The sequence below is a fragment of the Lissotriton helveticus genome, chromosome 5_1 (genome assembly GCF_964261635.1).
Source record: "Lissotriton helveticus chromosome 5_1, aLisHel1.1, whole genome shotgun sequence".
Taxonomy (NCBI): domain Eukaryota; kingdom Metazoa; phylum Chordata; class Amphibia; order Caudata; family Salamandridae; genus Lissotriton; species Lissotriton helveticus.
The window spans coordinates 1,949,949,816-1,949,965,834 of NC_136065.1; the positions used below are offsets into that span (position 1 = coordinate 1,949,949,816).

The window sequence follows — 16,019 nt, forward strand, 5'->3', positions numbered from 1 at the left end:
TGCCAGAGAAAGAGACTGCAGGAGTTGAGGAGACAACTGCCTCTTCTAAAAAAGAAGCTGGCTGAGCAGTCGAAGCTGCTTAAAATGAGGGAGATAACAGTCCTCAAGCTGAAGCTTGAAATACAGGATGAAGGCGCCTTCTCTTGATCTCACAAAGGAAATGAAAGACTAAGCTAAGAAGTTCCACCAGTGGAAGCAGAAGACTAAAAAGGAACTGATTCCAGTGAAGAGAAAGCTGACAGCAGCAAAACGGAAATCTAGACCGTTAAGAACTTTCTAACAAGGTCCTGAGAGAACTCCAAAACGGGTCAAGAGATGTCTGCCCAACCTCTAAGTCAAACAACACGTGTGCATGTGTATTTTTTTATCGGTTTAACAATAAAGATTTAACATAAAAGTCAAAAGAAAAAAAATCATGAGTGCTGAAGACACAACTCTCAAAAGAGGAGTTTCAACAGAGTGCAACAATTCGAAAGTAGTAATCCCTACACACCTACACACACACACACACACACACACACAGGAATCTCAAAAGATCCCTTTCATAGTTATACTATATATATATATATTTATATTATGTTTATTTGTATATGTATATATATTATGTATATATATATCTTTAAAACAATATAAAATGTTAAGACACTTCACTTAAATGTAAAGAGGTGCTGTTTGCAATCCATAAGTCATTGCTCAGTGGATCTAGTTTTGTCATAAAAGCTTCAATTGTACAAAATGATGGATTTACAAAAAGGACGAACCAACAGAAAGAACAAAATCAACATCAACAAACCAACAAAAAAAGGTGATTGTAGCTCTGAGTCAACACCCACCGGAACCACTCGCGCAACACAACAATCCTCTTACACACTCCGACATGATTCCTGTGCTTACACTGTACAAAGTCAGAACACGCCCTCCCCTCCCACCACACACTAACAGACGAGTATTGTACTTATTCTAACACACATAGGTATGGACGTGAGGTGCATCTGCACCATCCAGTCTCGCTCAGCAGCACCGGAGGAGCTATGTAGAGCTTTAGCGGAGTCATGCTCGTTCGCTGTCCTTTTGTTGAGTTCTCCTCACCACCTTGTTTGAGGGTATCTCCCAAATGTAAGGTGCTTGTAACAAACGTTCCCTGCAGGAACCTTTACTTGGTTACAGCTTCAACAAATGCTTGTTATTGGTAAACTGTTTTAAGACGAGTACTTTGACAGCCGAGATCAGTCTTAGGCCATAACACAAAGGGCCTGGGATCAGTCTCTGTGAAAAGCAGCTAGAGATGACCACATGTCTGACCCAGGCATCAAACAAAACACGTCAGATCTGCTTCTCAACATTTAACACTAGAGATGAGGGGTTATGTGCTGTTTGGGGCTATAGTTTAATAATTGTTGCTCTAATTATGTTGGGATGGCAACAAACAGTGTATTTTGCCCTTAGATCAAGCAGTCAAGTAGTGCTGTGTATACTTGGAGGGCCTAAAGTCTCTGTATGCAAACATTCTCAAATGTACACACTACCTTCAAGACCTGCTTCTCACAACAAGGCCCTTTCTCTTTGCCACCAGGCTTAGTGGCTCACATAGTAACTGAGCCACGCCCTTTAATAACACCCATCATTCCTACAACATTCTACCCCTTCACACTGCCACACGGGCACAGATTTAATGTCATTGTCTCAGAGTTTCCTCACACAAGGTTCACTCCTCATCCTATTAGGGTCATCCCTTCGCATTACTGCAAAAAATGTACATCTCGCAACTACAAAGGTTTGTTTCCTATCACTCACACTCTTTTTTACACCCCTTACACTGTCACCTCCACACATAGGCTCTGAGTATCACAATGCTCACTCTTTGTCAGTACCACAGTAGTTCATCTTCTCACACTGCCACATAAGCTCTACCACTCATACTGTCACACTGTGACTCGAGTCCAGCCCATCACGCTCAGGCCTAATGTTCACTTGCGGCCATGAAGTTTGCATGTTTTGACACTGTCCCAAGTTCATCATCGCGCTTCACTAAATATGCTACAGCGCCCATCTCTATGACCACCACGTGTACCAGCTTCATCACATTCAAGAGCATTTACACAGACTGAGCCTGAATTTCTGAATTTCTGTCTCACACACTGCCACATACCCCGAAATCCCAGTTCATCATTATAACTCTAACAGATCCTTGCAGACTCCTCCAACCTATTGACTCAAACACAACTTCACACCAAATCAAGTGCAACATCCAAATATCCTTCCTCACACTATCCGAAATACATCTTCCCCAGCTTGACTTGTTACTTTAACCCACACACAACATCGAAGGCCCTCCCTTCACAAACACAACAAAAAAGACAACTCTGGCACTGACTTAAGTCCATCCTCCCAGAACTCATTAATAACATGAGTGAAACATCCTAGATTGCACACTCACTCGCATGTCACAGATTTCTTCCTCCTGGTGCCAATCAGCATTGCTGAATGGCTCATCTGCATTAGAAAGGTATATATTAAACAGTGTATTGGCTGGCAACGCCCCTTGTAATTCAGCACTCTTTTAGAGAGGACTAGATTTATTTGCTTGTTCAACCTTCTTTCTCAAGTTCCAAGCCTTGCCTGTGCATGCTGTGGCCGTGACTGGCCCTCCAGCTAATCCAAGCCATTAACAAAGGACTCATTCTGATTCGATCTTTGGAAGAAGCTTTCACTCTGCGTCTGTCTGACTGTGCTTATTGCTCGGCTTATGACCCACCACAACCTTAAATATAGGCTTGACTTTTAGAACAAAAATAAAACAATTGTAAAAGCACCTGCAGCCTTAAAAAGCAAATGTATGCTAACCTGCTGGCCGAGACATCCTCTAGTTACCTGGCTCAGCACCTTCCCAGTTCTGAAAAGGTTACTAATTGTTGATGTTAGAAAGGTTAGTAGAGAATAGTTAGCATTAGCAGCAGTAACAGTCTCAGCCTGTGGGTGAACAAGAGGTCTTCAGAAGCCAGGGTTCATGTCAAAGCCTCCTTAAGGTCAAATCCTGGCTCTCTCCAGTCCTTTGAAGATTGCGGTTGCCGATAGTGATGTCCTCATTCCTTGAAGCTTGCAACATGGATGCAGGTAAAAGGTAGGTGAGAGGTGAAGACAGGAGCAAGAGGACAATCATTCAGAAACAAGGTCAATCATTCTGGAGCATTTAGTTCTAGACTGTGAAGCAATGCTTGCAGGTTGCTCTGAGAAGAACATCCACAGTAGGAGCGGAAGTGGTGTCACCAGCAGGTAGAAGGAGAACAGTGGAAAGGGCAGTTCACAGAGCAGCACGTGGTAATGAGTACACCCTTAGAAGGAAATGGATGAGTTCCTTGTACCAAAGGAAGTGAGTACAGGAATGGATGTTCTACCAGGAGAAGATTTCTCTGAGCCTGGGTTAGAAGTATCATTCACACCACTAGCATCCTTAGCTGATTTAGTAGCCTGGAAAGAAAAGCAAGATTCAAGGAGAAAGGAGGAGAAGAAGCAGAGTACAAATTCAAACAATTCTAAACCAAGGAGCTGGTCAACAAGCAGCAAAGACTATGCCTGAGGCTGGGCAGCTGGAACAGGGTCCACACCACACACGGGGTACGAGTAGAGCTGGTCCACAGGTTACTGGATGAGGGAAGGAAAGCCATGGAGAGGAGAGAAAGAGACACACATACAGGCAGGCAAAGGGAGACAGGTGGGGAGGGGTGAGGAAGAACAAGAATTGATACATTAGACTTGGCATGCATGCCGTGTACAACAGTGACTGCATTAGTTGTTAGTCGTGTTACAAGTTGCTTATGGTAGTAGACTAAATAGGTGTTGCTCAATATTCAGTACCACAATAGATGTGACAGGGTTATTTCTCATTGAGCATTTTTGGGACGTGTGGGGGTGGTGTTGGGATTCTCAGCTCAGAAATCTAAGACGGTGGTTCTCTGTAGCTGTGAAATATTTAAAACTCTGAGTAATGCTTCCTATGTTCTACAAAGGTCATGCCATGGGGACATGCTTGTCTCGGCCCTGTGTGTATGCAATGCAACTGGAGTGTATAAAAATATACAGATTTATATTCACGGTTTTGGAGAGAAAAGTTAAAGTAGTATGGAACTTGTTTTGCAGAACCTTCTTGTCCTATGGAATGACTCACTATAGGATGCCTGGGCAGAGAGAACAGGGACGGGACGACACTTGTAAATACTGAGCATCTCTAATGCAACAGGTAATTTCCGTGCTTTAAAGTAAAAATTACTGGGCAAGGGTAGCGCTGCCCTAACTAGGAATGAGCAAAACAGTATCTCTTTCCAGTAGTGTTACCTTTCAAATGAGACACTATCATAAGAAATGTACAAATGCTATTGTCTTGAAAACTGTGGCAGTTATTCCCATTATAATGTTGTACAACCCACTGGTACCTTTCTAGCACCATGAGCTACTAAAGGTAATCCTGAAACTCACATCAGATACAGCCAAACACATGATCTTAGGCAGTGGAAAACACACATCAATTACGATAAGTTGCAAAAAGATCTTGTAGGAACCACAGGGACACACATTATATGCAACAGAAGGCCCAGTCTCCAATCCTGTAGCATCTAAAAGAAGCTACAGAAACTTCTATCTGATTCAATAGTGGACACCACGAGCCTACACAAAGAAAAGAACACCCCATGGTACACAATGGAGGGCTAGGTCTCCAGCACTGATAAGCAGGCAACACCTCAGAAGATTCCTAGTTCTCCATCATAGGAATCATCATTAAATGAATTGAGTTTGGTGTTTGGATTATTTTTAAGAAAAATATTCAGATTCAGGTAAATATATATTTTAAACTATTGCTCAGCTTAAGACATCAGTCTTTTTGTTTATATAACTCTTAGAGGAACACAAATAGCTTAGATGAGCACAGGAGCAAAGTGGGCCATTATCCCGCCTTTATAAAATAAGAAAGAAAGAAACTGGGTCAGATAAACAGAACGTTCACTGAAGACCAACTTGACATGGTCACTAAAGCATCACACTGCTCCAGTCTCAATGTAGTGCAGTGCAAATTAGCTTTCAGATCACGGACAGGAGGAATGTTAGTATAACTATTTGAATTAGTATCAATTTAAAGCTCTCCCTGGTTGACCTTGAGAGGTGGGTAGGTTGTGTGTTAATTGAATGAAGTTACCCAAGATGAGATTCTCCTTAATATTCACAACAACAGAACAACAATCTCATCCACATCCAGGGAGGTTATGAAGCAAGCAAAACGGAAACCCGTCAAACTCAAAGAGATAATGATGACAATGATGGAAAACGTCCAGCTATAGAAACTCAACATAAAGTTCATAACCTCTTATTTGTCTGTTCTGAAGTCAGCATCCTAGCAGAGGCATCACCTGAAACTATATGAAATGATTATCATGTGGCTTATCTGCAAATTTGTACAACAGTAACATTTCCCAAAAGAATTAGGTAGCTAATTTCCATAGTGGGACTTGAGCAGTGCCAAACTAGAAGAGCCTGTGTGCCGTCTGATGGCACGTGGTAGTGTTTGGCACTTTGCATTTGATTGTGCGTCATTTAAAACTGATAAGCTCATGCACTTAGCAGCATAAAAACAGGTGTTTTCATTATTTAGTTTTGAAGGGCAGCATCAAAGGGATCTTGTCACATTTAGAGTGCAATAGCATCCCTTTACAGGTAGTCAGAGAAAAACAACAGCAAGACAGGAAGGAAGCAAGGAAATTGGGCATGAGATATTGTCTCTTTGAACACATATAGAACAGAAGCCAATAAAAAATATTTAAGCTTCCCACCAGAGGTTCCAGGACTTCCTCCCTTCTTGCTGAGTTTATACATTTTTGTTATAGAGTGTATTAGGAGCATTACTACGTTCTAATAGGCGATGGAAGAAGGACTCAGTGGCTAGAGGCACAGCTGCCAGTTCTAGCATGCTGATTTTATAATACTTCTCTTTCTGTGATCAAGTTCCTTATACTATCAACGGATTCTCATAAGATCACCATTTCCAAATGGATAGACAAATCACAACTACGTGAGAAAGAAGTTGCATCTTTTCAAAGTGTTGCTTTACTGGTATCAACAGACTGGAGAACTAGGATCTTGAGTGAGAGTTGGTCTTCATGTTCCCGGATTACAGCCTCTCCCGACCTTTGAGGCAATCCGCTAGAGATTATTTCTGCAGCCGCACAACTAAAATGCAAAGCCACTGACCCCAGGACGTACCATATTGCTCGCTGTAGAAGAAAACCACCCACAGAGGTAGATGGCATTTTTATCTGCTTCGAGCAAATGCAAGTTAGTGAAAGGTTTGAACAAAGCAACAGCTGTCCGCTCAAAATGATGGGAACATGCTCAGGCCACTAGGGTAATTGCACTAGTGGGAGCTTCCACCCATCAACATGGGTCTTAATGTAATGGAGTGGTGGTACCGCCCTACCTATAGGCCCAAAATCACCTAAACTGGAGCGACTAACCTTTCACTCAGACGCTTTGTCTCGAGTGAGAGAGACTACTGATGCTTGGATGATAACCTGTTTCCAAAGAATATATTTTGTGATGTTTGTTTCTAAAGACTGTACTGTATTGGACGTTGACTTTCTGTGGTTTACCTGAATTGTTTTTCTTCCTGATAAAAGAAACTATAGCAGCCATGCACTTGTTAGGAAAGGTATTGTCTATCTTTCTTCACAAGTGGCATGTAGAAACAAGCACCCCAGGGGCCTACTGTGCACATCAAGTGTCAGTGCTACTGCTGTGGTTAGCTCGGATACAAGGCCAGTATGTTTACCTACTGCTTCAACCATTAGCTTGTGTTCTTGAGACCGAGGATAGGTCTAGACTTCTCTTTTGGGTTATTTTTCTCACTAGTACCACTAATTAGTACCAGGATTAAACTAATTTGTTGTTTTGACATATTAGAAATATTGCCACTGTTTGCTTACTTACAAAAGTGGGTCATTTCTGAATCCGCTATTTCAACTGCATGGAATTGAAAGTTCCATTAGTGGCAAGTTTGTAGCAACCTTCATTAAATCCTTAAAGAATAGTTGTTCATACATTGCTAAGCGCCCAAAAACAGCATAAGTGGCGCATACATGAAAATATGTACATCATTTTAAAGCTTCTGTAATTGAAGCTTTAAAATGATGTACATATTTTCATGTATGCGCCACTTATGCTGTTTTTAAAAGCACTTGCACTTCTCACTTCACTTAAAACTGTATATAGCACCTTGCACCAAGTGCCACTGGGTTGTCACAAGATCTAATCTTTACAGTGCTGTCTTAACTGTAAATGCATTACCCCTTACCTTTGGTGAATAATACCACCCTTTTTTCAAACCTCTGACTCCTTGTGTTCTGTTCTCAGTAATGCCTGTGGCATACTCCTATTGAAACAGTCTTTCAAATAATACCTGTTGGGACCTGTTTTTGTTTACACTTTTTTGATAATGTGGCATTTGCTACTGGTGTTACTTTTACGTCAATAGTGTGCTTGGAGGATTGGTGTAGTTTTTATTCCTTTCCAGGCTGAGTCCTCATAGTGTGCACCTTGGGCTGTCATACTGTGGAGTTTAAAGAAGTGTGGAATTGGGATGGGCGTCGCCTGAGCAGCCTCATGGAGTGAAATGTATTCCCTTGACAGATATACACTACTTATATCGATTTTGAGAGCTTTAGACATAAAAACACTTCACTAATGGAACATTGTTTTCCAACAGTGAGGCACCAATTACTGACTACAGTCAAGCCGTCAGTACAACTTTGTAAAGTCTCTGTGGCAACTGGGATTTCTAACTAAAGGTAAAGGTCGCTCTTTACTAATCCCTACAGCTTGTGAACACCAGCGCATTATATAAATACAGCCATATGTGCGAGCAAACGTAATGTTTTGGTCATTACCTTGCCCCCTATATTTTTTGTCACATCTCATGGCAAATTGAACCGTCAGGCACTTAGAAGAGGTTTCAACTATTCCTCTACACACAGTGCGGACGCACATTGCACCGCTTTCAAGGTACTCAATTAAATGCAGTATCTATTGTAAATATTCTTTGGGTCACAGTTTGAGAAACATAAAATATTCACTTATGGTTTTATTGTTTTTCAGAGATATCAACCTTGTCCAAGTCCTGAGGAAAATCTGTGAATTGTGTGGATTCGAAACGCGTTGGCTCTTGTGAGCTCGTGGGATTGTGTATAGATTGTGCATAGATTGTGCTTTAAGGAATGTAGTAATCATTTTTTCCTCTTGTGTAGGAAACATTGTTTTGAAGACATAACCCCGGTCTCTTGGCCTAGGCAGGACAATCAACAATTTCTAGTAAAGAATCTAACGTGTGCTTGGTGCCTTATGTAAAAACTAGGACTGGTGTTTTACTTTCAATGTTAATGTTATTTCACACGATTGTCTAAGTTTGTTTCACTTGTCATTTTTGTCTTTGATTTTTTTCGTTTTTAAGTGGAATATAACATTGTATATAAATGTGTTTTTGTAAATGTGGTGTTCTGCAAATGGAAGGTTTCTTTTCTAACCGCTTCCGTATATGACGTCAGACGCCAGAGTCCATGCAATAGAACGGAGCTAATGCACCTGTCTGAACCCGCTTTCAGTTCCTAGCCGTTGGCAACATCCATGCTATCACCGGGTAAATGTTACGAATCCTTGCTTTCGGCTGCTATCTTTAAAGACCGGAATACAGACATACAGGCTCCGATTCTTCTATCAGTGCACCAGGATTTCTCTGAGCTTCAAGTCATTTTATCTGACTACTAATTTTAGGTTTTTATCGAATAAAGAGGTTGCCTAGCACCCCATCATTACATCAACTGACCATTTGGCACTAGGATCCCAACATCATAATAAGGGATCAGCTTTATAGGATCTCGTCTAACATTATCATTTTTTGCGAAACACTGCATCACCATCTATGTGCTGCATGTAAAATAAGTAAAAAAAGAAATTCTCAAAGTCGCTTGTGGTAATTTCCTGAAGAAGGCGTTTTCTACGCCGAAACGCGCGTCGATAATTACTACTGTCGTTTTTTATTCCATGAATGGTTTGCAATTAGATTTTCATGTTTCCATTGTACAAGTAATAATTGAGATGAATTACTGCGATGCTCTTTTGTGATTTTTTTATTATGTTGATTAAATGTAATTGTGTCATTGATTAAATGAATCTTTTTCTCTATATTTTTAGTTCACTGTTTCTGTTAAGTCCTTTATGCTGTACTGTTATAATCTTTGTAATGGCCTAGGAAAGATTTTTTTCACATATGTATATTCCCTGACCTAGGAATTGAACCATTTAGAACTAATCACTAGCAGGTTTCTTTTCTAAGACATGAAAAAATATTTATTTACTTAGCTAATCTAAATAATTTAAAATAAGCTAAATAAAGCAATAAGAACCCTAGAATTGATGGTCTAGGGTATTCTCTTTAAAGTGTGCAAACTAGTCCTTCTGGACACACTATTTTCTCTTATACGGTGGACTTTGTCATTAGCATGAGAAATAACCAAAGAGAAGCCTCGAAAAATGGTACAGTACTTTTTGCTGAGAATCCAATTTCCATCTTTCATCTCATGAAGATCCCATGCAAGTTCCCATGATGCCAAGCTCTGCTGTACTTATGATTTAGTTGCTGTTTTTATCAGATGGAGCGGATAACTAAGGAGATGTAATCTTTTTCTTGTACGCTGACACAACTACTATGCCAGGTGATGTATCACAAAGGGTCCTATGCAGAAAGAAGAATATGTATTTCTTACTTTGTTAAGGATGTATTGAAGTTTCATGTATCAATAAAACCTCCATAATCAGCTCCAAGTTCTGTGCACTAGCAAGACAAGAGGCCTTGTCAGTGAACAAGGTTCAGGGTGTCAAATCTGATGGATGTCAGCACCTGTGATATCATAATTGAAAAGCTGGTTATGTCATTTACTCGAGACATCTTTGATGGGCTAGATTATGGCCATATTAGGAAGTGCCTTCTTTCTTATTTATTTTGGACCAGTACTTGGGGTCCCACTCTAGGGTAATCTCTCTTTCCATATGTAGAAGAATGTTTCTGATGGTTTTCTTTATCCTCTTTGCGAGATGTATTGTGCTCCTTTTCATAGACTCAAACCTTCCTCTGGGTTAATGGAAGTCTAGAAGGGACTGGCCCTGGACTTTGGAGTGGGACACAAGTAAGAACTGGAATATGAAGAGAGTATTCTCTGATCTACTTTAAGGGGTGATGTGTTCTATTTGGGAGTCCCGACGACAAGTTTGTCGAGGAAGATAACCTTGACATCAAGCATGGTGTGAAGATGGCTGTCAGAGACATACTCTTTGACATCAAACCACTAATGTAACACGAGAAAGTCCATACAAGGTCGAGGTCAAGCCAGTGCTCCCAAAAGCCCTATGCTTGGTTGGCAATGTAGATCAAAATGAACAGCTCTTCTCTTTAACAAATGGTGTGCTTTTTAAGCAGGCTCACCTTAGTAGGCTGACTGTCTTAATGCCTCCTATACCAAGCTGATAACAAATAGGCCACTCCTAGTAACATGACCTTCAGGAAGGCATAACTACAACCCATATTTATCCTTTTGTGACTTTTGCTCCATTACAAGAGGGACATTTAACAAGCTGGTGGCAGGGCAACAGAGGATATGGCTGAAGTCACTGTTAAGTAGTAACCTACATTCTAACACTACATAAAGAGATACAACAGAAACCATATGCTTAAAGGTAGACTGAAGCTAATATCTGCTTCAAAATAGGATTTTGGATTTTAGTGAAAATGTTAAAGCCCAGTGTTCAGGGATCCTTATGCTGAAAAGCAGAAACATTAACTGAGAGACAAATTATACTACAGTGCTGGCTCTAAAACAGTCTGTTGTCTTAAAGTAACACCGTCTAATTCCTTTCCAGTAGAGTTTCTGCATACCTAAGCTAATTTGTTTGCTTTCCACTTTAAAATGAAGATTAAATGTGGCAGATTAAACCTACCCGCTTAGTTGCTAGTATTTTTCAATAATTTAAAACATTACAAAAATTGAAAATGTTGACTTCAGAAAGACAAAGATTTTAAAAATCTTATTTGAAAAAGTTATTTCTCTTTGAAAAGGGCATCCAGATATTCCATATACAGGTAGAAATCGAATATTAATTAGGGTCCAATGATGGAGAAAGACTATTTCACAATGCTGTCTTCAGCTTTATGAGAGCCAGCAGAAATCCTAGAAACAGGCAACATACGCAAGCGAAGATGATGTCTCAACCGGTACGAGATACTGCATTGATGCATTAAACAATCAAAGACGCTGTTTCTAGAATGTGAGGCATGGGCAGAATACAGAGTGAGTAGGATACAGTCACCAGTATGCATTGCTTGCAAAAAAAACTAATGAACATCAGATAAAAAGTAGGGCATAGTCTACACAAATATACAATGCAAAAGCAACCCCACAAACAAACATGATTCAATGGGAGACAATTCTTCCAGCCTTTGAAATCAAAAAGCAGCACCAGAGACTCGATAAACTGTAGAGTGTTAAAATCTTACAGGAAGCATTGATACTCATGTTAAATACAAGTGAGGGGAAGATTTCCAAAATAAGAGCTTGCAGAAACTATAGCAACACACATCTTATATAATGGACGACACAATCTGCAGCCCTGAGACATCTGTGAGCCGCACAGATTCCCACATCGGATACTTGTTCCTGAAGGACCCCAGGCGATCCAGCTGAAACATGGATAGAATACAATAGGTAACACCCCAGCATCCCTATGAGGAACGCCATAGGAGTTACAACTTTTAAATCTACGAGATACAGCGAGAATGCACATATGATACAAAGCCGGTCACTATGCTGCGTCCTGTGAGATATGCAGCTTCCTGTACAGACACATAAATAAAAACAGGACATACAATGATAAATAGGCCTCCAGCACCCTAAGATGTGAACAAAGACCTAGAATCCCTGATCAGATTCAAAGAATGACTGTCAGCTGACCTGTGAGATCCGATCAGAGTCCAGAAACCACGACTGCATACAACTGCAGACTCGAAGATCTCATAGAAACCAACATTACATACACTGGAGGGCAGTCTTCGACACAAGAGTCTTCACAAACTCCAGTAAGATATGAAGGAAAGGCTTGCCCTGTAAGAACGTCCTAGAACCCCAGTAAAGAAAGGCAATTACCCCACTGTGAGAGTCTACATGAATCTCTACTAAAAACCAAAGAAAAGGAGAGCGACGGGATACCCCTGTGCACATTGAAGGGAATAGCTGCACTCATGTTTGTATGAATTCTAGAGAAAAACTAGGGGAATTACTACACTGCGACAGCCTGCAGAACTCCCAGCAAATAATGCAGGAAAGAGCTGCAGAAATATGTTGGATGAAAGGAAGGATATTACTCTTGCAAGAATCTCCAGCCACCACTACCCTCGTGGGCAGCTATGTTAGGGCGTCTGTCTGCACAGTGAGATCTAGTAAATGGTAAGTCTTCCCGCAACGTGTGACACTTTATATTTAAAGGAACTACTTTCCACTTCCTGCACACCATACACGAACCAGTGAAAAGCAGTAGCCAGTCACAGCTAAACATCAACACCAATAATCCCAGCAAGTAATGATGACGAGTTACAACCCCCTAAAATTCAGTATGTGGAGGCTCCTGTTCCCATAGGCCTGGCTCTGGCATGACATCCGACACCTGTGCTTTATGACTCCTTTGCAAAGCCAATTACAACCGGTAGGATGGGAGCCCTTGACCTGATCAATTTACTCTCCAAACATAGTATTCTCAAAAACTCCGGAGCAATGTGTTTTCATGCCAAATTGGGAGTGTGTGTGCTGGTAATTTTTGCAGAAGCTGTAAGGTGGATGGTGGTGAGTGAAAGACTGTTGTAAATTAGACTGTGTGAATGGACATCCCAGCCTACAAAATATCTTTGGGGCAGCGCTCTTTGGGGCCTGTGTGGGGCACATCTGTGCTGGAAGATGTTTTGCAAACAAAAACAGAATGGCATACACAAGGGAGGCATGGTGCTTGATAGGAGCTGATAGCGCAGGAGGGGAAACAGGTGGGAGCCATTAAAGGTGGAAGTGGCTTCTGTTACCTTGCCTTGTTGCCTCAGTAAGCTGGACAACCACAGCGAGCACTGTTAATGTTGGGAGGAACAAGCGAGGGAAAATGGCTGAAAACATAAGCCTTGTTCCACATGAACACAGACACACCATCGATACACATCACTCTCCCAACCCAAATCTAGCTACTTTTAGGACATGCGCCTCTCACTTGTCTTTCACCACTAACCTAGAACCTTCACCCAACCTCGTTTATTTGGCTTCTAATGCGTCCTCCTCCATGTCACTATCATCCACTGAAAGCTAATACAAGTGGAGTTGATAAATTAAAGGCCTGCACATCCATCAGTCAAACATTTCCTTATTTGTACCCCAGACAGTTGCTATGTACAAGGAACAGTCACCACTTCTGGATTTCACATCTACTCTCTGATCAGCGAAGAGAACAAAAAAGAACATGTCTAGAAAGTGGAAATCAGGGCTCTGGAAAAATGTATTTCCTGATGACTAGTCTTGATGCAAGAATAGGCTATTTGAATGGAATTGCCACTGTCCTATGACAGATGCTGCAACATTGCCAGTATTCTTCCAAATCCCTCCTCCGGATGATGGCCAAAAAGAAATGTATTTCACCACGCTACCCCTAATATAAGGCAGTGAAGTTAATCGGACACTTATTATATGATCATCATAGCTTTAATTTCATGTTTTTGCTGGAGGGAACTTTGGCTAATAGGGTAGGATTTCCAATGCATCAGGGTTTTATGGTTATGAAATATTATAGCGATGCCTTCTAGGAGAAATACAAAAATACACTAAATGGCTGAAATGGACTGTGAATAGAAGCATTTGAAACACACCACCACTGCCTGAAAAGCAAGCCTAAACTCACATGGATGGGATTACATGCAAGATAAGCTTTACCATCCTGGTAAAATGCACTGTGGCTCAATGTTAGGCTTTAAAGGTCTTGTGAAGTGCACTGGGACTTGAGGGCTATTATGTAGCTTTCCAGTGACCTGTGATAGGACTGGATGAGGGTAAGAATGCAACCCTTCGGGGGCATTGAAAGATTGTTAAAATGTAGCGATGAGCAGTGGCAGTGGATTACAACATCAAAGGAAGTGAAAGGTATTGTGAATGAATGACGAAGAGTCTTTAAAACGGGGGTGACATGCATTGGGATTGGATAATAGATGGGGTGTTAATTCTTGCAGTCATGCGACTGGAATAAGAGCAAGGGTCTATGGTTAAACATAATGAACTGGAAAAAGTGATATCATGTAAATGACCTGTGAAATGTCCATAAACAGGATGACTGACTGATTGACCAATAAAAGACCTTTAAAAAGCAATTATTACTATACCGTACCGATTCTAAGGGCGTCAAAAAAAGATCGGTCCTAATACTTCAGTAGTAAGTAATGAGATTTAATCAAGGCAAAGACTTGATTTCAATGATGTACACATGATTCGGAGAAATCTATTTGGGCCGGATAAGGGATAGGACCTAGACGGTGCATGCTACTCATCACAGTGACTCTTGCACGGGCAGCACTTAGTGACCTTTTTCCAGGCTCCTGGAAGGTTGGTTTTATTGGACTTCAGAACAAAGATCATTTTAGCTCAGCCACAAAGAAAATGTTACTAATGTAAAACAGGGGTCATATAACAATCAGCCATGCCAAGCTACCTGCCTCCAACTCACTCAGTTGCTAACAGAACTCCAAGTCACACTTCTTTGTCAAGATAATGGCCACAGGTCACAAAGAAATTGAAACAGAGAAGTGGATGACAATCTTTTCCCTGTCAATCTCCTATAAAATGCCAAAGATTTGTGTCGACAGCATATACCTTCATTTCAAACGCCATGAAATGGTAATACGACTCACAACATTAATTTCTAATTTGTTCTTAAGTGATGAGATCACTTAAAAGTTGTGTTCAAAGTTCTATCTGTTGTCAAAGGGGAACATGAAGGAAGTGCATCAGACTTTTGACTGCAATGTCTCTTAAGTCGTGCACAAGTCGTACACAAGTGGAGTCTATGAATGGAGTGGCAATGTTTTTTAAATCTGATCCTTTCCCTTTATCTCACTCTGCATCCTAAGGGAGCGAGAGAGAGCTATCTCCCACTATACGGAGTCCCTCCATTGGCTGATCTTTTGTGCTTATGTACTTCATGCCAGCTTCCCGTAGTTCCCTCCAGATGCATATACTCATGGTCTAGGTGTGCCTTCTTGGGCATTTTCTGACAAAAAGAACACCTCCTCATCTATATGGGAATTGAAGAAGCACGCCACACAAAATCCATGTGGATCAATGGCAGCCTTTTTCTCACAACTATATCATTTGACAGAGGTGACATGCCTGATAGAAACAAGATAAAAGAGGCTGGAAAAACACACAAAGAAGCATTTCCAGGTGGTAAAATGTCGAATGAAACCAAAGAACTTTCTCAAAACAAGGGTAGAAATCTCTGTGTGTTCTAGGAACATACTTGCATGAGCCAGAATAAAGATCTGGTGCAACTTCAAACACAAAGAAGGACTGGATATGAAAGCTGCAGTCGCCTTAAAGGAGCGTGTTCTAGTTTCACTCTAATTTCAGTTGTGCAAGGCTGCTGCCTGTATGCCTGTCTATGCATTATTGTTTTCTTTACATCCTTTTGACTGTTTGGGATGCAGGGTTAGAGTTATGCTGCAATGCAATATAAGTACATTTTAAATGTTAATTGATCATTTGTTTTTAACATAAAAACATGCAACTTGGAATATTTGGCCTTAGGTTGCAGGCCTTGCAGTATTAGTTTCTGCATTTGAAACTGACCGTTTTAAACCACTGAAATATATGGTATATATATCCAGTAAAATTATTTCAAAATCCAAAGCACAGGCG

The 16,019-nt window shown here is 40.8% G+C and overlaps 1 protein-coding gene across 2 annotated transcripts in view; it reads right to left on the bottom strand.

Annotated features, from left to right (window-relative positions):
* Positions 1-942: 942 nt before the first annotated feature.
* The window catches only part of SRCIN1 (SRC kinase signaling inhibitor 1), an 808,310-nt gene continuing 793,233 nt past the window's right edge, over positions 943-16,019 (bottom strand). The window contains exon 21 of one of the 2 annotated variants that reach the window (XM_078645611.1): positions 943-3,468. In XM_078645611.1, coding sequence (XP_078501737.1) covers positions 3,334-3,468 — 135 coding nt within the window. In that variant the 3' untranslated portion in view covers positions 943-3,333. Of the gene's footprint in view, positions 3,643-16,019 lie in introns of both variants that reach the window. The other variant, XM_078645612.1, reaches the window with a different exon arrangement.